The 27,556-nt window shown below is 40.8% G+C and overlaps 1 protein-coding gene across 16 annotated transcripts in view; it reads left to right on the top strand.

The window, feature by feature from the left end:
- The window catches only part of MYO6 (myosin VI), a 144,908-nt gene that overhangs the window by 46,226 nt on the left and 71,126 nt on the right, over nucleotides 1-27,556 (top strand). For 13 of the 16 annotated variants that reach the window (XM_005659429.3, XM_013992812.2, XM_013992811.2 and 10 more), the window contains 6 exon segments: nucleotides 6,751-6,893; nucleotides 12,520-12,589; nucleotides 18,642-18,715; nucleotides 21,961-22,090; nucleotides 24,716-24,821; nucleotides 27,192-27,247. In XM_005659429.3, the coding sequence (XP_005659486.1) occupies nucleotides 6,777-6,893; nucleotides 12,520-12,589; nucleotides 18,642-18,715; nucleotides 21,961-22,090; nucleotides 24,716-24,821; nucleotides 27,192-27,247 (553 nt within the window). In that variant the 5' untranslated portion in view covers nucleotides 6,751-6,776. 16 annotated transcript variants of the gene reach the window in all.

Raw genomic sequence — 27,556 nt, 5'->3', positions numbered from 1 at the left:
CCAACCCCACTGCTTTTTACCATTTTTTCCTTTGCATTCCTGCAAGGTATACTTTGTCAACCTTTGATGTGTGTATGCTTTTTCAGTACAATAGCACCTGTTTAAGTATTTTTCATATGCAGACATGCTTAATATATATGAATGTGGATGGTGTGGGTTTTCAGAATAATTTTCTTGGAACAAATAGTAATATGTATATAAGAATTTTCTGTTGTGTAACCAGTAAATCAGACTTCATTAATAAAGGATAATTTATTATAAATAATTAGGATTCCAAAAAATATTAAATGAAGCCTTATTTTATTTTTTTGTCTTTTTAGGGCCACACCTGCAACATATGGAGGTTCCCAGGCTAGGGGTCAAATCGGAGCTACTACACCACAGCCACAGCAACGCAGGATCCAAGCCGTGTCTGTGACCTACACCACAGCTCACAGCAATGCTGGATCCTTAACCCACTGAGTGGGGCCAGGGATTGAACCTGCAACCTCATGGTTCCTAGTCAGATTCGTTCCCGCTATGCCACGATGGGAACTCCAGTGAAGCCTTATTTTAAAAGAGTTTTTATTCTAGTGAGAACCTTACACTCAATAGAAAATAGTATTTAATTTAAGGGAAAGGGTGAGTGTTGATAGTTTCTCTAGGTACAAGTTATGCTGTCACAGAATTACAGTCAGATAAATTCTGATCAGAATCTGGGCCCGGCTGGCCTTGTCCAAAGAGTCATCCTACTCCAGTTTGGACCAGTCATTTGCCTAAGTACTGAGTTTGAGGTTGGAAATCATTTTCCTTCTGAATTTTATTTTATTTAAAAAAATTTTTAATTTTTCGGTCCTTTTAGGGCCGCACCTGCAGCATATCTAGGTTCCCAGGCTAGTGGTTGACTCAAGCTGTAGCTACAGCCTACACCACAGCCACAGCAGTGTGGGATCAGAGCTGTGTCTGCAACCTACACTGCAGCTTGTAGCAACACCAAATCCTTAACCCACTGAGCGAGGCCAGGGATCAAACCTGCTTCTTTATGTATGCTAGTTGGGTTCATAACCCACTGAGCCACAACAGGGACTCCTTCCTTCAGAATTGGAAAGTCACTGCTTTATTGATTCCTGCCTTCAGTGTTGCTGAAGCCATTTCGATTCATGATCGTTTGGATGTGACCCATGTTTTTTCCTCTCGTTTCTCTGGAAATGTGCAATGTCTTCTCTTTATTTCTGGTGTTCTGAAATTTGACATGGTGTCTTTTGTCTGTCTTTTTCCACTTATTGTGTTGAAGACTTAATGGGCATTTTGGTTAGATTCTAGAAAATCGTGCCTCTCAGTTCTGGTGAAATTTTCTTTGGATACTTCAAAGCATTCTCCCTTCTCAATTTTGAAGGGGGCAGGATGTCTGTTTTTCCTAGTGTTTTGATGCTGAATCTTTTTACTTGTCTCATTTTCTTATCTTTTTTTTCTTCTACTTTTCTCTTTTTTGACCCCCTCCCCCAACTTTCTCTTTTTTTTAATTCTTGGATTTCTGAAAACTTGTCTCAGCTCTATTTTCATTTCTACTATGAGATTCTTAAAGAGAAATGATTCTGACACTTGTTGAAATGACAAAGATGACTTTTTGGGGGACTATTGCAATAGGAATCTGTAGTCTGCTCCAGCTGCCATAATGAAATACCATAGACTGGGTGACTTATACAAGAGACGTTTATCTTCGCACAGTACTGGGGCTGGCTCTGAGGTGAGCGGCCAGCATGGTCAGATTCCGACCTTCAGATGGTGGCTGTGCTGCTGTCCCTCCCATGACCTTTCCTCGGTGTGTGTCTGGAGGTAGAGCGGTGTCACCCTCTTTTTGTAAGGCTAGCAATCCTGTTGGGTTAGGATCCTACCCTCAGGATGTCATCTGACCTCTCAGAGGCCCTATCCCCTAATACAGTCATGAGGGAGATTAAGCTTCAACAATATAATGACTTGGAGGGACATAACGTAGTCCTTAGCAGACACATTACATTCATTTTAGAACAAGGAGTGTTTTGATAGGGAGAGAGATGGGGCTTCACTTTGCGTGCAGCAAAGACTCACTGACTTGTAGCCAGTGAGCAGAACGCAGCAGGCGCAAAATAATTTAAGTGGAAACAGCAAGGGTAGGGGATTCTTGTTGAAGGCAGATTAAAGACTTACACATCAAGGGGATGGGGAGCTTGATAAGATGTCGAGGGTGAGGGAATTTCTCTAACCGGCCTAGCAGGATTCTTGCTAAAACTAGCCTCTGTGGGCTGCACAAAGACAGGACTGACTAAGAGGCCTGGCTGTGGCCTGGAGAGAAGAGGGCTCACAGGAGCCTAACCAGAGCCTGGTCAAGAAGAGAGTTTTGTCAGCACGTGGCAGTTCTGGGACGCACACCCTGAACCGTTCCTATTGTCTCTCAGTCCAGGAGCTGTCTGTCTTCTTCAGAGAATAACCTCAAGCCTCTTGGTGGAGGAGCAGGTGTTTGCCCCGCAGTGCGGAGTGTGTGTGGTGGGACTTCGGGAAACCTTTCTCAGACAGCTTTCACCTAGAGGAACTTTGAACTGTAGTTCTTATGTCCTTTGAGGTCCAGTGTTGGAATTTGAGTCACCTTTCATCTTTCCCCTCCTTCTTTACTATTTGGCTCTGAGATTTGCTAAATCAGTTGCCTCTCAGCCTCCCAACTTCCAGAATGTTGTTGCTCTTAGATCGTCTCAGCTTCTCCCCATCTTTGTGGTCTGATTCCTTTTAAAGAATCTTTTGATTTAGGGGTTTGATGAAGGAACAGTGTTAGATGTGTACCTTTTATTTTATTTTATTTTATTTTTAAAAATGAAATTTTTTAACCTCTTGCCTTGAAGGTATTCTTGTTATGCCCTTTTCTTTTTTGGTCTTTTAGGGCCACACCTGAGTCATATGGAGGTTCCCAGGCTAGGGATCGAATTGGAGCTACAGCTGCCAGCCTACGCCACAGCTACAGCAACACAGGATCTGAGCCAAGTCTGTGACCTGCACCACAGCTCATGGCAATGCTGGACCCACTGATCTGGGCCAGTGATAGTACCCACATCCTCATGGATACTAGTTGGGTTCTTAATCCTCTTTGCCACATCAGGAACTCCTAGATGTGTACCTTTAAATCTGTTACCTTAACTGGGAAGCTGCATCAAATGACTGAAAATGAGAAAACAGTTTGAGTAGTTCAAGGAAATTTGCCATTCTTCTTTAGACTTTTAGGGGTTTTGCTTTACTGTGGTTTTTTTTTTCCTCCAGATACTTAATGATTATGTCCTAAATGATCTGTCATGACCATTCTCTCATTTCTCTTTGCATTGAAGATGATCACAAGGCCATTTTCTTGGAATTGACTGGTGGTTTGCAATGATGGGTGTAGGGATAAAATGGGAGGAGGTGTCACTAGTGTCTGTTGGGTGCCATTCAAACGAGGATCTCATTTTTACGTCACTTGATCCTCCTAGCACTTCTGTGAGGTAAGTGATACTGTCACGTATGGGTAAGGATAAAGATAATGATCAGAGAGATGAAGTAACTTGCTGGGGAGTTAGACAGTGGTGGAGCTTAATTTCAAGCCTCGGTTTGAAGACCTTTCAGATCTTCCCAGGCTGCCATCTCCTTTTACCCTCCACCGAATGTGTAGACACTTCATTCATTGGCTCAGTGAGTGTTGAGGTGTTGAGTTACCTGCTCCGTGCTGGGCCGGGGGGCACAAGGAGGACTAGTCCATGCCCTGGTACCTCAGGCTGTCATGATGAGATTTATCTTGCCATATTGACAGGAGTAGGAGCTGGTAGCTAAGTTAATTAGAGGAGTCATGGTCAGAGGCTGTGTTGGTTTTGACTAGGGTGACAGAGGAGATGCAGAGCTGTGGGGGGATGTGGGGTACCTCTTGGAAGGGGAGCAGTAGGATTGGGGGGTTGGAGGATAGGGATTTGGAAGGAGCTAGAAGACTGAGGATAACTCCAGGTTTGATCTGAAAGGCATGTTTTTGGTGCCTTTACTGATGGAAGGGATGTGGTGGAACAATAATAATCATGTAATAACAACGTGACATCTGTTGATGTCTCTATGAAGAGGTGTCTGAACCCAGAGGTATCATGTGCTGAAGAAGTAAGTTTGGCATCACTTACATATAGATTCTTTTGAAGGCCATGGGCCTAGATATTATTTAGGGAAAGAGTGTAGATGTAGGTGTGATGGTGCAGATCTGAAGCAGTGTTGCTGACTCATTTTTATGGAGAATCCTTGGTTAATTTCTTAATTCATAATTACACTTAAAGTTAGTAGCATTTACTGGAGTTCCAGTCATGGCTCAGCAGTAATGAACCTGACTAGTATCCATGAGGGTTTGATCCCTGGCCTCACTTAGTGGGTTAAGGACCTGGTGTTGCCCTGAGGTGTAGGCTGGCAGTTGCAGCTCTGATTCTACCCCTAGTGTGGGAACTTCCATGTGCCATAGGTTTGGCCCTAAAAAGCTAAGGAGCAAGGAGACCCCATCACATTACCATGGTGTGGAAGACAGTAGCCAGCAGGCATACTGCAAACATGTCAGTACTTTGCAGGTGTTCCCCCCCCACCCCGCCACACCCCGGCACGTGGAATTCCCAGGCCAGGGATAAAACCTCCGCCACAGCAGTGACTCAAGACACAGCACTGGCAACGCCAGACCCTTAACCCACTGAGCCACTAGGGAACTCCATTAGCAGCTCTGACAATGAACTATATACTGGGTCAATTCCTGTCTTTCCTGAGACTAGACCTGATGGAGCTTCCAGATGGGAAATATAGATGTGAGAATGCCACGCAAGAGGCGAGTTATGGCAAATGGCCTCTTGAAGTGTAGATAAGTAAGAAAAAATAAGTTCCCACTGAGGTGCTGAAACTAGGACACGTGGGATCACTCACCAGCTGATTCACTGTTGCACAGTAGTCCCACGGAATCCATGCTCATTAAAATGAAATATTTTATATGTTGTGGACCCTTTGGGATACAGAAGAATTGTATCCAAGTTGTAAATGACAATGACAAGACAGAATTGTACATGTTGGGCTGGAGAATGCCAAGCGTGAAAGCAGCTTTCTGGGAAAACTTGACAAACTAGACTAGAATTCAAAATCGGCAAAAACTGGAAAGAGTCCAAATGTTCGTGTGTAGGACAGCAGGTGGACAGTCCTTCAGTGGCCTGGTGTCCACAGCAGCATGGCTGAATATCAGAATATTGTGTCAAGTGAAAGAAGCCAGACCCCCAAACAGACATACTTTTGGGATTTCCTGTCGTGGCTCAGCGGAAACAACCTGACCAGTATCCATGAAGATGTGGGTTCGATCCCTGACCTCGCTCAGTGGGTTAAGAATCTGGCACTGCTGTGAGCTGTGGTGTAGGTTGTAGACAAAGCTTGGATCCTGCATTGCTGTGGCTGTGGTGTAGGCTGGAAGCTGTAGCTCGGATTTGTCCCTGGCCCAGGAACTTACATATGCTGCAGGTGCGGCCCTTAAAAAAAAAAAAAAAAAAGAAAGGAATATATACTATATTATTTCACTTCTATGAGTTCAAGAAAAAGGTAATCTCTGACAATGGGATCTAGAAGAGTGGATGCCTGTGGGGGCTAGGGATTGGCCAGAAGGAGGTGCGAGGGAGCTTTAAAGTGTGTTGGAAATGTGTAGTGTCTTGACTGGGGTGTTTATTAAATGCATATATATGCATGTATTGGAACTCATCAACTTGTATCCTTAAAATGTGTACATTTCACTGTATATAAGTTTACCTCAGTAAAAAAATAATTCAGATATGCTGAATGACAGCATTGTAAATTAAGTATACTTTAAAGTAAGAATAATAAAGAGATCACTAATCACAAAAAAATCTTAAAAAACCAAACAGAAACCCCCAGAATGCTGAATGGTTCCATGGGGACACCTGCAGGGAGCACATCCCTGTAGACTCAGATTGCCAGGACACACTCCCGGAGGAAGAAACCTCTCACACCTCCCCTTTTTATCCCTCAGGTCTAAAATAGATTCACTGTTCAACTCTTAGCTAACTCCACACAGTAACATTTATGCCTAGGATGACATTTATGCCTGGATCATGCAATCCAGGATACTTGTCATAAAAACGGTGTGCTGTTACAAGTTTCAGTGGGCAGCAGGTAAAAACTGTGACTAGGAGTTCCCATCATGGCTCAGCAGTTAAAGAATCTGACTAGTATCCATGAGGATGCGGGTTCGATCCCTGGCCTTGCTCAGTGGGTTAATGATCTGACTTGCCATGAGCTGTGGTATAGGTCACAGATGAGGCTCAGATCTGGCATTACTGTGGCTATGGTGTAGGCCAGCAGCTGTAGCCCTGATTCAACCCCTAGCCTGGGAACCTCCATATGCCGTGGGTGTGGCCCTAAAAAGAAAAAAGACAAAAACCCCCCCAAACAAACCAAAAAACCCGTGACTGTTGCTCTCTGTTTCTGGGCTGCTCCAAGTGTGGTACTCTCCTTAGGTTGCCACCAGAGGAAGGGTAGCAGCAGAGCAAGTGTTACCTGTGGGCAGAGCAGCCTCTACCTGGTCCTGGTATAAAGATTTTGGTGGGGGCGGTGGGCAGCAGGGGTGAGTGCAGAATGATGGCAGGAGGTGGGGATTACCTGTGGGGGGGCGGTAATCAATTTACATGTTAACTTAGGAAAAAGATGTGTTCTTTTTCTCTGTCCAGATTTCTTCATGTTGCTTTGTTGGTTTCTTTGAAACAGGAGATAGTGGATAACTCACTTCCAAAATGGAGGATGGAAAACCCGTTTGGGCACCACACCCTACAGATGGATTTCAGGTGGGCAATATCGTGGATATTGGCCCTGACAGCTTAACAATTGAACCCCTGAACCAAAAAGGCAAGGTGAGTTTCCCAGAACGACTGCAGAATTTGATGTCTTTCTGTAGGTGTCTCCCTTCTGAATTAAGTAGATATTTTTTAGTGCAGTGTAGGGGAAAGCAATTTTCTGGTAAGTGCATCTTAGTTTTCTGCTGTTACTTGATTAAATCAGAAGCACATACCCTAGGGGGAAAATGATGTATGGTCATAAAATCAGGCAGTAATTCAGTAAGCCTTTCATTATCACATTCTTAGGAAGAAATAGCTAAGTGAAAAAATATGAACATTTTTATTGCTTTTTGCCATATTACTAGTTATGAATAATTTGTGATGTGTTCAACATGTTACAAAATAAAAATGTGAAAAGTGAATGGGATTATGTTAGCAAATTTTGCTTTTTGCTTTAGCTTCTGGGTATTCTTTTTTAAAAAAGCTTTTTATTAAATTTACTAGCATGTGATAGGAATAAATGTATTTTTATTAAGATACTTAAGTCTTAAACATAATTAATTGTCTATTATTGTTTTTGTTATAATGGTACCTTTCAAAACAAAAGCCTGCTCTAAATTTGTCCACATGGTATCTATTTTCTTTTATGCTTAGACGAGGACTAGACAGCACAAAAAAAATGAAAGTTTGGGGAAAAAGTGACCTGGAGTCTTTTCGGTCTTCATGGGGACCATAGGGTCTGTTTTGTGGGCGAATTTAACACTTTTAGGTTTAATAAATCTTCCTATTAAATAGGTCTTCTGACTGAATTAAATTTGTTGATGTCATTTCTGTTTACTTTAGCCTCTGCCAGTGTTCATGAATAATTTATATTCTACTGATACATGGTTAACTAATGCCATATGACTGCCATCCTTCTGGGAACCTTAGAAAAACAAGGTGGATCTCTCATGAGGTCTTTTCACAGAGAAAACTATTCTGTTACTGTAAACAACCCAGGAACCCAAATGCATAATATATAATGTGCCGTGTTAGAGGAGCCAATTAAAGTTACCCTCAGGAAAGAAAATACAAAGTGTTTTTAGTTTTTCTTCTTATTAACAAGTACCTATTTGTACTTACAGTGTAGTACGTGTTTTAAAAAAAGAAAGATTTGAAAAAAATTTTTATATATTTGAAGTTGTTGGGGAGGAAAAACCCTCCTCCACCCTTTTGAGTCTCTGGCTGGGCCTGAAAATTAAATTGACACAAGACAGATTCTCAGTAGGAAAGCAGACAACTTTTACCAAATTTTTCCATGAACATAGCAGCCTTTGTAAGAGAATGAAGAATTGAAGAAGCAACCAGAGGAGGAAGCTTTTATATCTTTTAGACAAAGAAACAATGAATTTCTGAAGAATTGAGAAGACAGAGGGGTTTGGGTTTGGGGTAGTAAGTTGTGGAGAAGCGGTTAGGAAGATAAGGGTTAGTATGCAGGACCAGGTTGGTTTGTACAGATTTCTTTTGGCCTCAGGTCCCCTCCTTTGGTGATGAGAATGTCGTCCTTCCTGCTAACACAGGAAACTCCTGTGGGAGTTTTATCTCCTGCTCTCCGGAATAGGAAGGGTCACTGGGCCCTTTTTGCATTTGCTGTTTCTCAAGTGCTTTTAACTTGAGATAATTAGTATTCTAAAGTCAAATATTTGGGGTCGATGGGAATATAGTGAGACTTTCTTTATTCTTCAGAGTTTTTTTTCAGATTTCTTTAACATATTTTGTAGGCACCATCAATCAAAAGCCCAAAATGAAATGAAAAGTTTGGAGTTCCTGTCGTGGCGCAGTGGTTAACGAATCCAACTAGGAACCATGAGGTTTCGGGTTCGGGTTCGATCCCTGCCCTAGCTCAGTGGGTTAACGATCCAGCGTTGCCGTGAGCTGTGGTGTAGGTTGCAGACGCGGCTCGGATCCCGCGTTGCTGTGGCTCTGGCGTAGGCCGGTGGCTACAGCTCCAATTGGACCCCTAGCCTGGGAACCTCCATATGCCATGGGAGTGGCCCAAGAAATGGCAAAAAGACAAAAAAAAAAAAAAAAAAAAAAAAAAAAAGACAAAAAAAGAAATGAAGAGTTTTTTTTTTTTTTTTTGTCTTTTTAGGGCCGCAACCGAGGCATATGGAGGTTCCTAGGCCAGGGATCGAATCAGAGCTACAGCCACCTGCCTACACCACAGCCATAGCAATGCCAAGTCTGAGCCAAATCTCTGACCTACACCACAGCTCACTGCAGCGTCAGTTCCTTAACCCACTGAGCAAGGCCAGGGATCAACCTGTTTCCTCATGGATGCTAGTCAGATTTGTTTCCACTGAGCCACGATGGGAACTTCTGAAATGAAAAGTATATGTCCTGGTTATATTCTATTATATGTTTTCTCTCAGATCTATAAATAACAAGATAATTCATTTTGGGCATAGAAGAAACTTGATTTTTTACATGTTATATATTTTATGTGCTTTCAACTGTGCCTTATTAGTATTAATCAAACACACACATAAATCCAATACAAAACACTTAGAATTTTAACTGTGCAGTCACGAAAACTTTATGGATCTGTAGATTATTTATAAACTAAAGTTGAAGCTTCTTTGCACAAAAATTTTTTGAAAGTGAAGAAGTTCTCAGGGATTTATTTTCGTTTTCATTTCCCTCCCACGTTCTGATCCTGGTCTTAATAAACTGTAAAGTGTCCTGACAACCATGTGGTTAAAAAGGTCCCTAAGAGAAGCCGTCTTTTCCTGGATAACTCCTGCTCTAGGCATCATCAGCATTTAGATGTTGAGGAATTAAGTGTATACAGCACTGGGCAAGTCAAGCAGATCTGTTTGCTGATGCAGTAGAAGCACAGGAGGAATAGTTAGCTCCCTACTGGGGAACATGTCTTTGATGATGCCTTTTGAAGTTTTTTGATTATGGCCCACAGTAAAAAAAACAGATGTTTACATTGCTTTAGGTGTGTGTATTTTTCATATGTGTGTATTGATTACAAATAGATTTTACATGGCAGCAAGTACGTGTGTTGTGCATATGTGTGTGTATATTCAAATGACACATCTTTACTATACATGATGCATTCTGATACTTTCTAATGTCTTTTATCCTGTTAAAAATGCCATCTGGAACCTCTCAGTTGATTTCATGTTCCATTTTGCTACCGACTGGCCTTCAGGCTAAAGTCCTAAACACGTGGCATTTAAGGGATGACGTTGCTAGTCTTGCTTGTCTTTTGTCAGCCAGGAGTCTCCGCTCATACCCTGACCCTCCCCTGGATCTGGTGTGTCTTCCTCCTCCTCTTGCACCTTCCTCTGGAATCCAGGCAGGGCCGGGTGCTCTGTGTCACTACTCATGGCACTCCTTCTGCCTGCAATGCCACTCTCTGCAGCCCTGTGCTTAGCAAACACATTTATCCCCCAAGACTGATCTAGGTCACCTCCTTTATGAACTTTTCCCACAGATGCTCAGGTTCTTCTTCCTCCTCCCATGAAGCAGAGTTTACTGTTAATCATGCTTTCCTTTGAGGGACAGCGTTCATCCTTAACCTCCTGTAATACTTTATGGGAGATTTTTGTTTGCGTTTCTCCCCCCTCCTTACTAGCCTAACATCATCTCAAGTGCAGGGGCTATTTTATTTGTCCGTGTTGTCATGGTGCTGGAAGCACTGTGTTTGCTGTGTGGTACATTTACGGTGCTCTCTGTTAGTGATCTCCTGATAAGAGGAAAAGCCTCTTCCCTCAAAGAGAAAACAGTTACCTTAATGAAACAAATTTCCTCCTTCTCACTGAGTGGATGCCAAAGGGGAGAAGGAAATGGGGCTGGTAGTAATTGGGGAATGAAAAAAGATTGTGAGAAACTCTTTTTTTTTGTTTTTTCTTTTAGGGTTGCACCTGCAGCGTATGGAAGTTCCCATGCTAGGGGCTGAATTGAGCTGCAGCTATAGCCTACGCCATAGCCACAGCAAAGGTCGATCTGAGTCACATCTGTGACCCACACTGCAGCTTGTGGCAACACCAGATCCTTAACCCACTGAGTGAGGCCAGGGATTGAACACATCCTCGTGGATACTAGTTGGGTTTGTAACCTGCTGAGCCACAACAGGAACTCTGAGAGAAATTATCTTTTAGGACTTATTACTGGTCTTTCAGCCCTGAGCCAAACCGTCCCACTCTAGGAACGCTCTGTCCTCCCCCTACCCCCAGTTTTGGACTTCTTGGAGGCTCCAAACAGGACAGAACCATCACTGGAGTCTGGGGAGTCCTTGGTCCCCATTGCTGAGGCTGTGAAAGTGGCACGTAGATCTGCGACATTACCGGTTATTTCTGAATGTTTTCCTATAGAATCATTGTTATAAATCGTAGCTGTCTTATAGTACCATTAATAATGTACATGATGGAGTAGTTCCTATTTTATATTTATTCTTAAACATTTCCTCATTTATAAAACTAAGAACATGTGTACTGGGTTCCAGATCATTAACCTCTAAGGTTTTCAGGGCATTACGGTTTTCTAATTTGGGTGTGACCTTGAATGGAGGTGGAACCAACAGCCCAGTTGTACTCTGTGAACTATAGCAGTAGCCTTGTCTTACAATCCGGCATATATATATATATATATAGACCTACAAATATTATTTTAAAATAATTGAGTGGTTTTTCCTTAGAGATTTATTGGATGTGGCTGGAAACCTCAACCACAGGAATAATTATAATGGTTTGAGAAATATAAATGTATAGGTAACTGCTGGATTGGCATGGATAAAATTTAATTCTCTTTAGATGTAATTTGAGGTCATTTCTTCTCTCTTACAAGATACTATCTTAATTCTAGAGTTTCTACCACAGCGCTTGTTTTATTTATTTATTTATTTTGTCTTTTTAGAATCCCACCTGCAGCATATGGAAATTCCTAGGCTAGGGGTCGAATCAGAGCTACAGCTGCCGGCCTACACCACAGCTACAGCAGTGCGGGATCCGAGCCATGTCTGTGACCTACACCACAGCTCATGGCAACACTGGATCCCTAACCCACTGAGAAAGGCCAGGGATCAAATCCACGTCCTCATGGTTACTAGTCAGGTTTGTTACCACTGAGCCATGACAGGAACTCCCCTAGCATCTATCATTTAAATGATATAATAAATACAAATTTACTCATGGATATCTATAATTTTCTGGACCTAATAGTTTTGGTTACTGTTTATATTTTTGACACATATTCCTGTACAGTAATCTGTGTCTAATTGTGTTTTACTCAGACAATAGTATTAATTAAATAATAGTCTGTTGGTATATCTGATTGATTAGATACTACTTTTCTTTTTTAAAACAATAAATTTGCTGTATATATAAACATTAAAGTTTTTCTTTTAAAAAAAGTTGTTAAATAGCATACCTATATAAATTTGATATTAACATACTTCTTATTTTGTCCCATTCTAGATGTTAGAGCACAGGATTTTTATTGATTTCACATTCATAGTAATAGTGGGTAATATATTTGAGTAAAGTTATAGTGCCTTTGTGTTAATGACTTGTTAAATAGTAAGATCTTGTGTTATATTTTAATGAAGAGCATATTATTGCTATTATTATGATGTGTGCAAACAATTATGCTCCTTTATTTTTCTTACCATTTATAAGCTTCTAGTGTATTGAACTCTTGTTTTGTTTTTCAGACCTTTTTGGCTCTCATAAACCAAGTGTTCCCTGCAGAAGAGGACAGTAAGAAAGATGTGGAAGATAACTGTAAGTGTCAATTTTAAAAATAGTTCTCATAGAAAAGGAAACGGCCCCTTCAAAACAATGTCTGAGCAATTATGTTCCTGCGCATTCTGTCAGGTTCAGAAGTGTAGCCTTTGGCATGAGATTCTTGTGAATGCAGGAGCCTCCAAGTCCTAGATATGTGATTGTCTTGTATTTGCACTTTGGTTAGAGAGTATCTTCAATGTCTTTTTAGTGTTATCTCAGTTGTGTGCATACAGGGAATGGTAGTAATTCATTTGCTTAGCCTGAAGCCTGAAGTAAAGCTCTCTTGTTTTTTTTTTTTTTTTTTTGGACCTCATCTGGAATCAGATGCCTTTTAGAGTTGTAAATGTGATTCAGTAATTTGGAAGTTGAGTCAAGAGGACCCATCTAATGACACTGTTTGAAGGAAACAAACATGAACAAAAATACTATGTAATAAATACTACTTAGAAACCTGATTTCAGAACATTACAGTGCAATATTAATTTGACTTACAACTGTCTTAGAATTTTTGGTGAAAAAAATACCATATCCAGAGCAATAGGCTATGTCCTTGAATTTTCAAGATTTAGCAGTAATCACATTTCATTTTTTATGTGGCAAGATTTAAGAATCATGGGTCTCATGAAAGATACCCAACATTAAATTCTCTCCATCTGGAGTTCCCGTCCTGGCTCAGTGGTCAGTGAACCCAACTAGTATCCATGAGGATTCGGGTTCTATCCGTGGCCTCACTCAGCGGGTTAAGGATCCAGCATTGCCGAGAGCTGTGGTGTAGGTCGCAGATGCAGCTTGGATTCTTCATTGCTGTGGCTGTCTGTGGTTTAGGCTGAAGGCTACAGCTCTGATTCGACCCCTGATTAGCCCAGTAACTTCCATATGCTATGGGTGCGGCACTAAAAAGACAAAAGACAGAAAAAAGCCAAAAAACAAACAAAAAAACAACTCTCCATTGAAAGAAGAGGTAGGACAAGAAAATCTGCTTGGTCTAGTTGACTTTCTCTGGAGTTCACATCTGAATAAGCCTATATGATTGCTGATGTGACTGGGTCGGCATGCAGTCCAGGAGTTGTGGAGGAGCCCTGAGTTCAGATTCTGGCTCTGCGGTTAGGAAGCTCTATGTCTGTGGATAGCTTACTTCTCTTTGAGCTTCTCCTTTGTACAATGGCAGTAATTATGTCCCATACTTAGAGCTGATACATTTAAAATCCTTGGTGCAGTGCCTGATCTTTGACTGTCTCTCAATAAATGGTATCTTATTATTAGGTGTCAGAGGTTGAGGGAAAAAGTGTGCAGTTCCCTTCCTTTCCAAAATTGCTAGAGAATTTTCCTGATGAGATAGTATTTTTCTGACCAGAAATCAGAACAACAACAAAAAAAGAATGAGATTCTATTGTATCTAAAATAAGAAAGAAGGGAGTTCCCGTTGTGGCGCAGTGGTTAACGAATCAGACTAGGAACCATGAGGTTGCAGGTTCGATCCCTGCCCTAGCTCAGTGGGTTAACGATCCGACCTTGCCGTGAGCTGTGGTGTAGGTTGCAGACTCTGCTCGGATCCCCCATTGCTGTGGCTCTGGCGTAGGCTGGCGGCTACAGCTCCGATTGGACCCCTAGCCTGGGAACCTCCATATGCTGCGGGAGCGGCCCAAGAAATAGCAAAAAAGACAAAAAATAAATAAATAAATAAATAAATAAAATAAAATAAGAAAGAAAAGTTTCCTGGTGGCACAGCAGGTTTAAGGGTCTGGCATTGTTACTTCTGTGACTTGGATTCGATCACTGGCCCAGGAACTTCTGCAAACCACTGGGGTGGCCAGTATATAAATAAATTAGTTGAAAAATAATAGAGAAAATTCTTTTCTGTTAAAATTTGTTAGGTAGGGCATTCAGAATTGGAATTGATCCTTTTCATATATCAAGATAATGTTTTGTGATTTGTATATCCAGATGGAGCTAAACATAAATGGTTTTGAATTATTTTTAATCCCTTTCCTAAATATTTCTCCCTCTGGTTGGTTCATCCTGATATATTTGCCTAACCATTTGTTTTCCTGGTCTTGGTGTAGCTTTTGCTGCTTCTTGCAGGTGTTTGCTTTGCTGATGCCTGATGGCAGGAATATTAATGAGGATGTTAACTATCCTCACCGTACAGTCAGCCAGCCCTACTTAAAGTTCCCTTTTTGAAACCACAGCATTAGGGCAGCTTTATTTGTTGAGTTTAGAATACAGGTTCCATTATTTATTAGTCCTTTTATCTGAGGCTTGGCTTACCCAGGACATGGCTGTCCTCTGCCAAATGACACATGGCATTATTTCTTTGGGTCCCGTGTGTATTTCTAAAATCCTTTCCTCTTCTCTGTATCATGGTAATAATGTGACCTAAAGCTTAATGTCTATAGAGCGTTCAGAACTATGTGTTAAAGATTTTGTTGGAATAGAGACACAGTTAACTTTTGAGAGTGTTGAAACAATGTAGCAAGACTGATTATCTAGTTTTAGCTCTGGGTGTTCTATGTGAAGGTTTTTATATATGGAGTTTAGTATGTTAATTTTGCCTTTTTACTTAACTTGAATATTAAAATATGGCAGAATTGGATGTGAAGTCAGTAATTAAAATAAGCCTTTTTTTTTTAAGTGCTGATTTTTAAGCTACCATTACTTACATGGAATATACTAATCTTTGTGAATAATCATTGTTAGAAGTTGAAATAATAGAATATAGACTATAATATTGTAAAGAATCCCAAAAGTTTCTTGCTTTTTCAGTAATGGAATGAATGACTTCTTCAACAATGTGACTGAAGAATTGATGGACTTCTGTGTTGAAGTTGTTTGTGGGTTCTTTCTTTTTTCTTTCAGTGAACCAGAACTGCAGCAAATAAGCAGAATCTTAAATGCTCAGATAACTCCCTAGTCATATCCCTAAAGTTAATAATTAAGAAGTAGATCCAGTCTTCATTAGAAACTTTTGGTGTGCTTGGTATATATTAACTATACAAAAATTCTTCTTAAGGAATTTATAAAGATGGAATTCCCGTTGTGGTGCAGTGGAAATGAATCCGACCAGGAACCATGAGATTGCAGGTTCAATCCCAGGCCTCGCTCAGTGGGTTAAGGATCTGGTGTTGCCATGAGCTGTGGTGTAGGTTGCAGACATGGCTCGAATTCCTCCTTGCTTTGGCTTTGGTGTAGGCCAGTGGCTACAGCTCCAATTAGACCCCTAGCCTGGGAACTTCCATATGCCACAGGTGTGGCCCTGAAAAGCCAAAAATATAAAAAATAAAAAAAGAAACAAGCATTTCCATTCTTTTATTATGTCGTATTTTTTAAAACTTTAATGTGGAGTATAGTTAAATCTGTGAATAATTAGGTGTAAAAGGCAAACAGTGGTGAGTGTGGACAGAGGTCAAGAGGTGAGAACAAACTTTTTCATGTGCTGTCTAGCCTTGGATGACGAGCCTTTCTGAGGGAACTGCACTGTGGGCTTAGGAGTTCTTCCTTCAAAGAGGCAGAGTATCACACACTCCAGCAACTCAGAGGAAGGTGAGAGATGGGGCAGTGGTTCAGCGATGTGCCCTGATAAGAAAAGGCAGCATGTAGACCAGGCTCCTGGGGACCGTAGTGGAAGAGCAGGGATACAGAAAGGTAGGTGATCAAACCCAATGGAGCTGTACTTTTGCTGCCTTCCTTTTCCAGATCCTTCCTCAGTTCAAAGGAGAGCTGCCATTCAGCTGTCAGAAGGCTCTGCTCACTCCTTCATTTGTTTCTGCTGTGAGTGGTGTTAGAAAACCAGTGAGGCTCATGTCCTTGCAAAGTGAACTGGCTGCCCTATATATAGAAGCGCAGGCAGTCTTTGTTGAGACAGCAAAGCAAGGGGTCCCTGTTTGACAGAACTGGTTGGGTGTTGAACTGTTGAATTCAGTATAGGCACAGAGGCAACTTCAGTGAGGGATCAAGCAAACAAGCAAATTAATCCAGCAGAGACCTGCCCTCAGGGATCTGATTTAGTAGCCAAAACCAGATATACAAAATTATAATTACAATACTGGCTTTCTGTGGCAAGCACAACAAAGAATGTACAGAGAAGAAAGTAGTCCTATTGTTGGTGGGGTGAGAATGGGGAGGGACCTTTGTGGGAGAGTCTTTGAACTGACCTTCGAGGATAGGTTTTTGACACCTAGAGATGTAGAGGTGCAGCCCAATACATGAAAGACGTTTGAGTTTAATAAATAATTTAGTCTGGCTGCAAATTAGACCATGTTAAAAAGAGGGAAAATTTTATGAAAAAGTCAGTTGCATGCAGGCTTTCTAAGGGCCTTGAATATCAGACTTGAATATGGACTTTGGTAGTTGATGGAGACCCAGGAATGGATTTTGAGGAGGTGAGAGATTAAATTAGGGTTCAGGTGGAGTTAGATTAATGCACCAGCAGTCTGGGTTAGAGAGGAGAGAGACTGAGGCAGTAGACAGATAAGAGGCTGCTGTGATTACAGAAGGGGTGATGAAATGTAAGTTGAGGTTGGGGTCATAGAAATGGGAGGAAAGGAGAGACATTTCAGAGACAGATTTTGCTCATTTTTTTCCCCCGTCTTTTTAGGGCCCTACTAACAGCATATGGAAGTTCCCAGGGGTCAAATCAGAGCTGCAGCTGCCAGCATACACAACAGCCACAGCAACATGGGATCTGAGCTACGTCTGCAACCTGTACCACAGCTCACGGCAATCCTGGATCCTTAACCCACTGAGCAAGGCCAGGGATAGAACCTGAATTGTCATGGATACTAGTTGGGTTCGTTACCACTGAACCACAGTGGGAACTCCAGATTGTGCTAGTTTTGAGTGCCTACCCCGGGTCTGGTGCTGTGCTATACTTTATTACGTGGTGTAAAGATGTGGTATAAAGGCTTAGAGCAAGGAAGGGGAGAAGATGGTCCTTGTATTGACTAAGGCTTTCGGAATAGCTGACTGAAGAAACAGTGGTGCTGATGATAGAAACAGTGGCTGGGGAAAGAGTGGGTTTGTCTGTTTGAGTGTGTGGTGGAAACGTGGAAGCAGAGCTCAGGGGATTCAGGACCAGGACAATAGATCAGGCTGGGGGTGCAGAATGTGTCAAAGGGTTACTAGAACAGATGTTAGAAAAGTAAGATTTCTACCCTGATGCTGCTATCCATTAGCTGCATATCCCATAGTCTCGGAGTTCCCTTCTTGACTCAATGGTAACAAACCCAGCTAGTATCCTTGAGGACATGGATACTAGTGTGCAGGTACCATATGTCATGGGTGTGGCCCTAAAAAGCAAAAAAAAAAAAAAAAAAAAAAAAAAAAGAGTAGTCTCTCCCGGATTCTTATTCCATCGTGTCAGTTGTGAGGCACTGACTGAATGGTCTGATGGGTCCTTTTCCCATTCTAAAATTTTATCTTTTGTGTTTTGACTGTAAAATTTTGAGCCTCAGGTTGGATTTGTGTCATCCACTAATCTTTGTTGTGTCAAAAATATATTAAAATCAGCACCATCTAAACTAGTTTTTTCTTGGCGTTCCTGCTGTGGTGCAGTGGAATCTGCCGCATCTCTGGAGCACTGGGATGCAGGTTCAACCCCCGGCCTAGCACAATGGGTTAAAGGTCACTGCTGAAACTCGGATCTGATCCCTGGCCCAGAAACTCCATATCCTGTGGGTTCAGCCAAAAAAGCAAAAAAGAAAAATAGAGTAGTACTTTCTTGAATTCAAGTACACTTGAATTGTACTTGAAAAGTACACTTGAACTGTACTTGATTTTTTAACCAACGTTCATTAATGTGAACTCAGCTTGTACTCACGAGATGTACTCACCTTGCTAGCAGTTTATTGTTTAAAACTTTCACTGTAATACCTATGTAAACTAGATATATTTTAAATCAGCCTCTAGGGTTTACAGGTACCAGGAAAAGGTAGAATTAATTCTAACCTAACAGGTAAATTTTAGCTTGGATCAAAGTGATTCAAATTAAGATGGTACTGTTTTGTGTTACTTTTTTCTCTTAAACTAATGGTTTACAAATTTTGTATCTCAGGTTCATTGATGTATTTAAATGAAGCCACACTCCTCCATAATATCAAAGTTCGATACAGTAAAGACAGAATTTATGTAAGTATTTTACCTGTGGTCTAAGTTTTTGTGGGGATAATTATTTTACATGCTATTGTGTGATTTTGTTGACCTCGAAGTTTTCTAATAGGAAATCATACTTGATCTGAGCCTCTTGAATAGACCGTGAGCTCCATTATGATAAGGATTTTTTTCGCTCTTCCAACTACAGGGCTTAGACCATGCATGGTACATAGTAGGCACTTAACAAGTATTTGCGGAATGAAATAATGAATTCAGGGCATCATCTAATATCTTTCAGCCCTAAAATATCCAATTTGGTTATTTTTAAAAAACACTAATTATTTTGAGTTTTGATTTTTAATTTTTGGTATCTATCTGTAGCTCTATTTAGTTAATGCACTTTCCACCTTGTTCTGCAAAACATTTAAGGCAGAACTATATGGAATATATATTGAAATTTAAAACTTGGAGTACCAAAAAATGTAAATTAGAAGACATCCATGAGGAAATGTCAAGAACACTGAAATGCTGATCATAGAACCTACTTAGCTGCAATATTTTATTCTACATAGAAAACTTACCTTAAAAATCTAGGATATTAAAAAAGGAAAGACAGTGCTTTTAATGTAGATAGGGTTTGCACCAAAGCATTCAGATGGTTACTTAACTAGTCTGTTTTAATTGTAATTATTCATTGGGCGTGCGTGAGGTTTTATTCCGATATGACCTAGTTGTAAATTTCTTGGTTGGCTGGCAGTAGCTCTCCTGTTCTAAAGATGGGACCCTTCATTATTTTTGAACGAAGAAAACACATGGCTTCTTTGACACGTCCTAGATCAAATGACAGTCTTAATCTTTTATATCACTATCAATTTGCCTAATTGTACTTACTTAATTCTGACTAAATTACCTTTAGTCTTTGCCATCTGTCCAAGTAATGACATCTGGGAAATAGAACTAATCTTGTCTTTTTTAAAAGGGTTTACTTGCTGTCATTTGATTATACTAAGTCTTTCGATTATATTAAGTCTTTCGATTATATTGAGTCTCCTTAATTTTCCTCCTGGATTTTTTTCAAAACCAACTGAATACTATATTTAGGTTAATATATATAGCTATTCTTATTTGGGAATACACTTAGAAGCAAATTCATTTAATGGCCAGACTAATATTGAGTATCTAATTTGTGCTAACTATTGTATTCGGTACCAGAATAATACAAATTTTAAAAATTCATTGGTTAAAGCAGTTTAACTTGTAGTAAGTCAGTACAAGTTGATTTTGATAGAACCATCTTTCAAGTAGAACTGGCCCCCCCTTTTTTTCTTTCTGTGTCTAACAAGACTTAGTGGTAGTGGAACAACCTTATTAGAGCAAATTTTAATTGTTTTAATACCTTTTTCTTGAAGTTAAGAAATTTTAAATTACCTTTTCAGGAGTTCCTTGTGGCACAACAGGTTAAGAATACAGCATTGTCACTGCAGTGGCTTGGGTCACTGCTGTGTCACAGGTTTGATCCATGCAGCCAAAAAAAAAAAAAAAACAAAAAAACCTTTACCTTTACAGAATAATCTTACTTAAAAAATGGAGATACCCTTTTTGTTTGTTTGTTTTTGTTTTTTGTTTTTTTTTTTGCTGCTTAGGGCTGCACCGGTGGCATATGGAGGTTCCCAGGCTAAGGGTCAAATAGGAGCTACAGCTGCTGGCCTACACCCCAGCCACAGCAGCGACAGATCCGAGCCGTGTCTGTGACCTACACCACAGCTCATGGCAATGCTGGATCCTTAACCCACTGAGAGAGGTTGGGATTGAACCTGAAGCCTCGTGGATACTAGTTGGGTTCATCACCACTGAGACACCACAGGAACTCTCACTTTGTTTTTATTTGGGATGTTTATACAAAAGCCTAAAACCTATGGGATTTTCATTGGTCTTTTATTATTTTCTGTGCTGCAGTAGCTGAACATTTGCTGACTGTGACCATAGATAAATGAGGATTTACATGCAGAATTCACTGTACTTTTAACAAAAATTAGTTGTCTTTTTTCACATTGTGTTTGGTTGACTTACAGGTCTTTGCTAAGTTGCATGATTGTTAGAAATAATAACCTATTTGCGAAATGTAAGTTTTTATTTCTCATGTATAATGTCTGCATCACACTGGAGAATTTTAAGGCCATTCCTAGCTGACTTGCCCTTCTTTTCTGAAGATGTGTGTGCAGTTGGGTGTGTGATCTCTGTTAGATAATGGCTCTTTAGCATCATCAGCTCCTCTTTGGAAAACCAGTATTTTCAAAGTTATTATTACTATAATATATGTGAGAGGGAAGCAGTTCAGAATAAACATGATATTTTTATACTCTTGCTAACCAGAATTGCCACTGTTTTCCCTTAAATTTGAGTAGAACAATAGTTTACTCACATTTAACATTTTCATTGGTTACTAGTCTCTGTTCCTTTTGTCTCCCATTGAATGATTATTATCTGTTATTTTTTCACCCCACCCCAGGTAACATCTTTCGGAGCATTCACTGAATTTTAGATTAATAGCCTGAGAGTTTAGGGATTTCACATCATTTCCCTTCCACAGCTGGAAGCAGAAAAGAGAAAAATATGGTTCTGTGTGCCCTAGTTTGGCCAGTAAACCACAACTAATTGCTAAACCACAACTTTCTTTCTACCCACAGGAGTTTTATAAATCCTTTTGGTGGCATTTTCAGGTCTTTTGAAGCCACAGTTAAACTCCAAATGTAAAAGCAAGCTTCAGTTGCTCGTTAAACATTTAGCCTGTCAGTATGCTAGGGAATGGTTAGCATATGATGTTTTGCAGGAATGTGGGGCCTCGGAGCTAGGTCCTGTGAACTACTTTAAACTCTTCAGTAGCAGGGTGAAGAAAGTAGTCTAAGTCAGCAATATAAATAGCTGAAACTCAGGCTGTAGGCATAGACCTAGGAGAGTAGATTTCATAAGTGGGGTCAACAGAAGATGTCTGAGCTCAGAGACTCAGCTGTGCCCATGTTGACCTGGTGGTGATGCTCTGAACCCGGAAGGCAGGTGGGAGGGGCCTGTTTCCTTGGAGGCAAAGGGAGGTCAGGAGAGATGGTTGTGATTTTGGACGTGTTGAGTTTTAGGTAAGGGCCAGAAGTATGGATTTGAGGGTTCTAGTTATAGAAAGATCTGAGGGTATCTCTTTGCCCCATTTTCTTTCTCTTGGGAGCCTTGTTTAGTTTGAAATGGAAATAGTAATTGGCACATTTCATGTGTATGCTTTTCCTGCTCAGACATATGTGGCCAACATTCTGATTGCCGTGAACCCATACTTTGACATTCCTAAAATCTACTCTTCAGAAACAATAAAGTCCTACCAAGGAAAATCTCTTGGGACCATGCCACCTCATGTCTTTGCAATTGGTAAGTAATGTAACTATCTTAATTTTGATTTTTCTTTAAATTGTACAGATTTACTCATTTTTCCTTTTGGATTAATGAAAGGTACCATTGCTGGGAGCAGGTGCTGCACACAAGGTGGATTAGAATGTTTTTGCAGCCAACTCCCAGGGCCTCTGTACCTCATGACCTTTGTTAAATGCCCCTGTCCTCTTAAGTGTGTCCACCCAGTTGAAAGTAGGTCACAATAAAAGCTGACCTAATGTTTTCTTTCCTTCTTTTCTTTTCTTTCTTTTGTTTCTTTTTGTCTTTTTAGGGCTGTGCCCACAGCATATGGAAGTTCCCAGGCTAGGGGTTGAATTGGAGCTACAGCTGCTGGCCTATGCCACAGCCACATCAGCACCAGCTCTGAGCTGTGTCTTTGACCTACACCACAGCTCATGGCAACGCCAGATCCCTAACTCACTGAGCGAGGCCAGGGATCAATCCCGTATCCTCATGGATACTAGTTGGGTTCGTTACCCCTGAGCCACAATGGGAACTCTCTTTTTAACTGCATCCTAAAGGTGTCCTCCTTCCGTGACTAGGAAGGAGGCCCAGGTCCTCAGCTGAGACCCTAGTCATCACTTCTGAGTGCATTGCTTGGGCTAGATAGGAGCAGTGAGAGCAGACGTCCATGTGCTTTGTCCTGCATCAGGGCCATAGAGACTGCAAACAGTCACCAGTGATCCGTGCCTCGTATCTCTGGGGAGCCCACATGGAGAAGCAGGAGCGTCTGTCTCTGCCTTTCTCAGGTGCTCTCTCATCTTGAAGCACTTTCACACTGAAGAGCAGGGGAGGACTATTTAACAGGCATCTCCTGTAGCTGTTGGCTGCAAGTACGGAGGCGTTAGCTAAGCCTTGGGATTCAGACATAATCAGCAGTTAGACAATGACACGTTTGGGTTCTGGATCTTCATGCAGTTTGTTTCTCTTTGTGTCTGTGCTTTGGCCTAACCGGGCTTCACCTCCAGATTTGGATGATGTGTGCTGTGTTCTACTAGACAGTGAATGTGTCAGCCAAGTCCAGGGCAGCAGCACAGTGACTTTGGTTCTGTCAGTGCTCTGACCGGCACTGGTCTGTGTCTCTCAGCTGGGGAAATGGTGCACAATCCTTAGACCCTGAAAGTGAGCAAGTGCATCATTGGACAGAAGTCGTTTAAAGTGGAAATAAACCAGGTTTCGTTTCTCGTTGTTTAAGCACTGAAAGTGATTCTACAAAAGTGGGTGGAACAGGTTGCTGGTCAAGTGGTCAGAATGATCTGAATACTCTTGCCTGTAGTTTGCATTTGGTCCTTAGAGTAAAAGCTGAAGAGTCTTCTTCCCTTGTGTGGTAGCACATGTCTGAGGTGAGAAATAGTTGCCTTATGGAGCATATTGCTCAAGACTTAGTTTTTAATTAAAATTCTTTTGCTTTTTTTCTTCTCCCTTTTTATGGCATATGGAAGTTCCCAGTCTAGGGATTGAATCAGAGCTGCAGCTGCCAGTCTACACCACAGCCATAGCAATGCAGGATCCAAGCTGTGTTTGCTACATACACCACAGCTCATAGCAACACCGGATCTTTAACTCACTGAGCAAGGCCAGGGATTGAAACCACATCTTCATGGACAGTAGTCGGGTTTGTTGCCACTGAGCCACAATGGGAACTCTCAATTAAAATTCTTTTAATTTGCACCCACTTTAACCGAATTGAACTGTGCTCATCTTGTCTTTGTAGTCTTAAAGACATTTTATAGCCCAAATTGTCAGAGTATAATGAATATAGTTAAAAATTATATATGTAAACAATAGCAAAAACTTAAAGCAATTCTGCCTACTTTTGAAATGCTGATAAATTCTGCAAGGTGCTTATTACAGTACTATTACAGCAAAAAAAACAGATTTATTGTGCAGTGATGTATTTTTTTTCCTCCAGTAGAAAATTTGGCTGCTGGATTTCATAATTGGTAGCTCGTTACTTTTTCCTTTTCTCTGAGGATGTCGTTAGTTATGCAAAGTGAGTGTTTTTCATCTCTCTGCAGATCTGCTATGGTGTTAGGAAAAGCTGAGCCACAGCTCAGAGACATTCTAGAACACACATAAGAATTGTTTTCTCAGATTTCATATTACTTAGCTGTCAGGATAATTAGAACATTTAAAGTATATTCTTTTATGGAGTTCCTGTCATGGCTCAGTGGTAACAAACCTGACTAGTATCCATGAGGATGCCAGTTTGATCCCTGTCCTCATTCAGTGGGTTAAGAATCCAGCATTGCCGTGAGCTGTGGTGTAGGTCTCAGATGTGGCTCAGATCCCACATTGTTGTGGCTGTGGTGTAGGCCAGCAGCTGTACCTCTAATTTGACCCCTATCCTGAGAACCTCCATATGCCTTGGGTGTGGCCCTAAAAAGACTAAATAAATAAATAAATAAAATAAAATATATGCTTGTAGAGATGTTTTGAACACTTTTAGATGATTTTTCTTTAAAATTATGCTAACTGTAGACATAGTTTATTATAATTTCTCTAAGAGCTGGCACTCTTTGATAGTAAATGGACTTTATCATTTGGAGACTTTGTATTTTATATGCTGTTCCTCACTAATGTGTTGTGTTATTTTGACCCCAGCTGATAAGGCTTTTCGAGACATGAAGGTGCTCAAGCTGAGTCAGTCTATCATTGTATCTGGAGAATCAGGAGCTGGCAAAACGGAAAATACAAAATTTGTTCTAAGGTGAGGAATGTTTAGGTGACACAGGATATTTTGAACAGTTTTTTTTTTTTTTAATTGTGGTTAAAAGCTTAAAAATTTTTTATGTGATAACAAAATTTACCATCTCAACCATTTCTAAGTCTACCATTCAGCAGTGTTAAGTATATTCACATAGTTGTTCAGCCCATCTCCAGAACCTTTCATCTCACAGAGCTAAAACTCTGTACCCAGTAAACAGCTCCCCACTTCCCTGACCCCAGCCCCTGGCTACCACCATTCTGCTTCCTGCCTCTGTTATTTTGACCACTCTAGCTAGATACCCGATGTAAAAGAATCATACACTTTCTGTCTTTCTGTGACTGGCTGTTCCCCTTAGCATAGTGTCCTCAGAATTCATCCATGTTGTAGCATGTGTCAGAATTTTCCTCAATTTTAAGGCTGAATAATATTCCATTGTGTGCACATATCACATTTTCATTATTCACCCATCCATCAGTGGGCACTTGGGTTGCTTCTGCCTCTTGGCTGTTGTGAATCATCTTACTTGTGAGCATGTATCTTCTTGAGATTTGAACAGGTTGGCTTTGAATACTCTTGCATACTTTAATGACCTACCTTGAAAAGGTCCAGGCTCTATCCCTTTTACAGAAACAGACACCTTATGTGGAAGCTAAGCTGTAGATTGTTGAAAACTACCTCTAACATGTTATTCTCCTGAGGACCTGAAGGAGACTGTACTGGTTGGGCAGAGGGAAATCTAGGACTGTCCTTCAAAATGCAGCCTTCACATTCTATTTTCAAAGTCCAGCTACTAGAGTTGTTGAACCCATTTTTGAACCTTAAGTTTATGATGCCACCCTTCTTTCTTTTTTTTTCTTTTTTCTTTTTTGCCATTTCTTGGGCCATTCCCGCGGCATATGGAGGTTCCAAGGCTAGGGGTCGAATCGGAGCTGTAGCTGCCAGCCTACGCCAGAGTCACAGCAGCGCGGGATCTGAGCCGCATCTGCGACCTACACCACAGCTCACAGCAACGCAGGATTGTCAACCCACTGAGCAAGGGCAGGGATCGAACCCGTAACTTCATGGTTCCTAGTCGGATTTGTTAACCACTGCGCCATGACGGGAACTCCCCACCCTTATTTCTGTCTCCCCACAGCCCTCCCCCCATTGTATCCCCCATGCTGCCCTCAAATTAAACACTACACTTTGTGTAGGATTATAGCATTTTATATATGGGACGAACCATTGCGCTCGTTATAGCTGGCCCTTCAGTTTACACGCTCAGCAATGTTACGTCTAGTGTTGACGCTGCTCCTGGTACTTCTGCATTCCTTCCAACCTGTTCCCACTTTGTTACAAGTCTTTGTTCATTGCTGCATCCTGGGTCCCTTTTTGAAATGTTGCTATTTTTATGTGCACACACACACACACACACACACTATTAAGAGTTACTTGTATGAAACTGATTTAAGGGTTTCTTATTGCCTGATATGTATATGCAATTCTGATTAAACGAATGCTTCCTAATACTCTTGGAATTCTAAGTGCCTTAATTTCTTATTCGCTCTCCTGTATGTAGTAGCCATATGGTGAGTCTGTGGTTAATATACACCTTTAAAAATGAACAAATAATTAAGAAACTATGCTTATATTGTAAATCAGAGATTACTCTTTGTTTTGAAGTGTGCCAGGCAAATTGTTTGTCATGTTTTATCTTGCACTGGAACAACAGAAGGTGGTTACTTCCTAGGTGTTCAGTGGCTATCACAAAAGACTTGGAATGTCATGTAGAAGATGAATATTTCTGTGTAAAATGTGTGGTGTATTTAAAACCAAATAGTTGGCTAAAGTCAGAATATTTTTTAAAAGTTTAAAAAAAATGTTGATTTAGATGTCAAAGACTATCCAAATAGAATTTTACATGTTTAAAAAGCAATAACAGAGTAGTAGTTGCATTAAATATAAAATTTGCATTTTATTTTATTTTTTATTTTTATTTTTTGTCTTTTTGCCTTTTCTAGAGCTGCTCTTGCGATATGTGGAGGTTCCCAGGCTGGGGGTCTAATCTGAGCTGTAGACTCCGGCCTATGCCAGAGCCACAGCAACACAGGATCCAAGCTGCATCTGCGACCTACACCACAGCTCACGGCAACGCCGGATCCTTAACCCACTGAACAGGGCCGGAGATCGAACCCACAACCTCATGGCTCCTAGTCAGATTCGTTGACCACTGCGCCACGACGGGAACTCCTAAAATTTGCATTTTAAATAAACAGTTCTAGTGGATGATCCAGGTTTAAATTTTAGTTGTATTAAATAATATTGAAATTAGAAATACAGTATATTCAATATCTTTGTGATCTAAATTTGTTTATCCTATATTTTAAACAGATATCTGACTGAATCCTATGGAACCGGTCAAGATATTGATGATAGAATTGTTGAAGGTATCGTTAATCTTTGAAATTCTTATTTTCTGTCGTTAGATATGTACTGAAATTAACTTAGAATAACCTTCTAGGTCTGAAATTTTCCCCCAGAGATCAAAAGACCCTCCCATCCCCTACAAATCCTTGCTCAGGTACTATCTTCTCATTTGCTCAACATTTGTTGTTTTCCCATGATCCCATGCACATGGGGCAGGGATTTTTGTATATTCCAAACCTCCAGAGTAACATCTGCTATATAGCATATGCTCCATAAATATTTGTTGGATGAATGAAAGATACAGGAAGCCCTCTGGCCTCCCATTTGTT

Source organism: Sus scrofa, chromosome 1, assembly GCF_000003025.6.
Source record: "Sus scrofa isolate TJ Tabasco breed Duroc chromosome 1, Sscrofa11.1, whole genome shotgun sequence".
Lineage (NCBI taxonomy): Eukaryota > Metazoa > Chordata > Mammalia > Artiodactyla > Suidae > Sus > Sus scrofa.
Note: the sequence above shows the minus strand (reverse complement) of the source record. Positions and strands in the feature narration are given on the sequence as shown.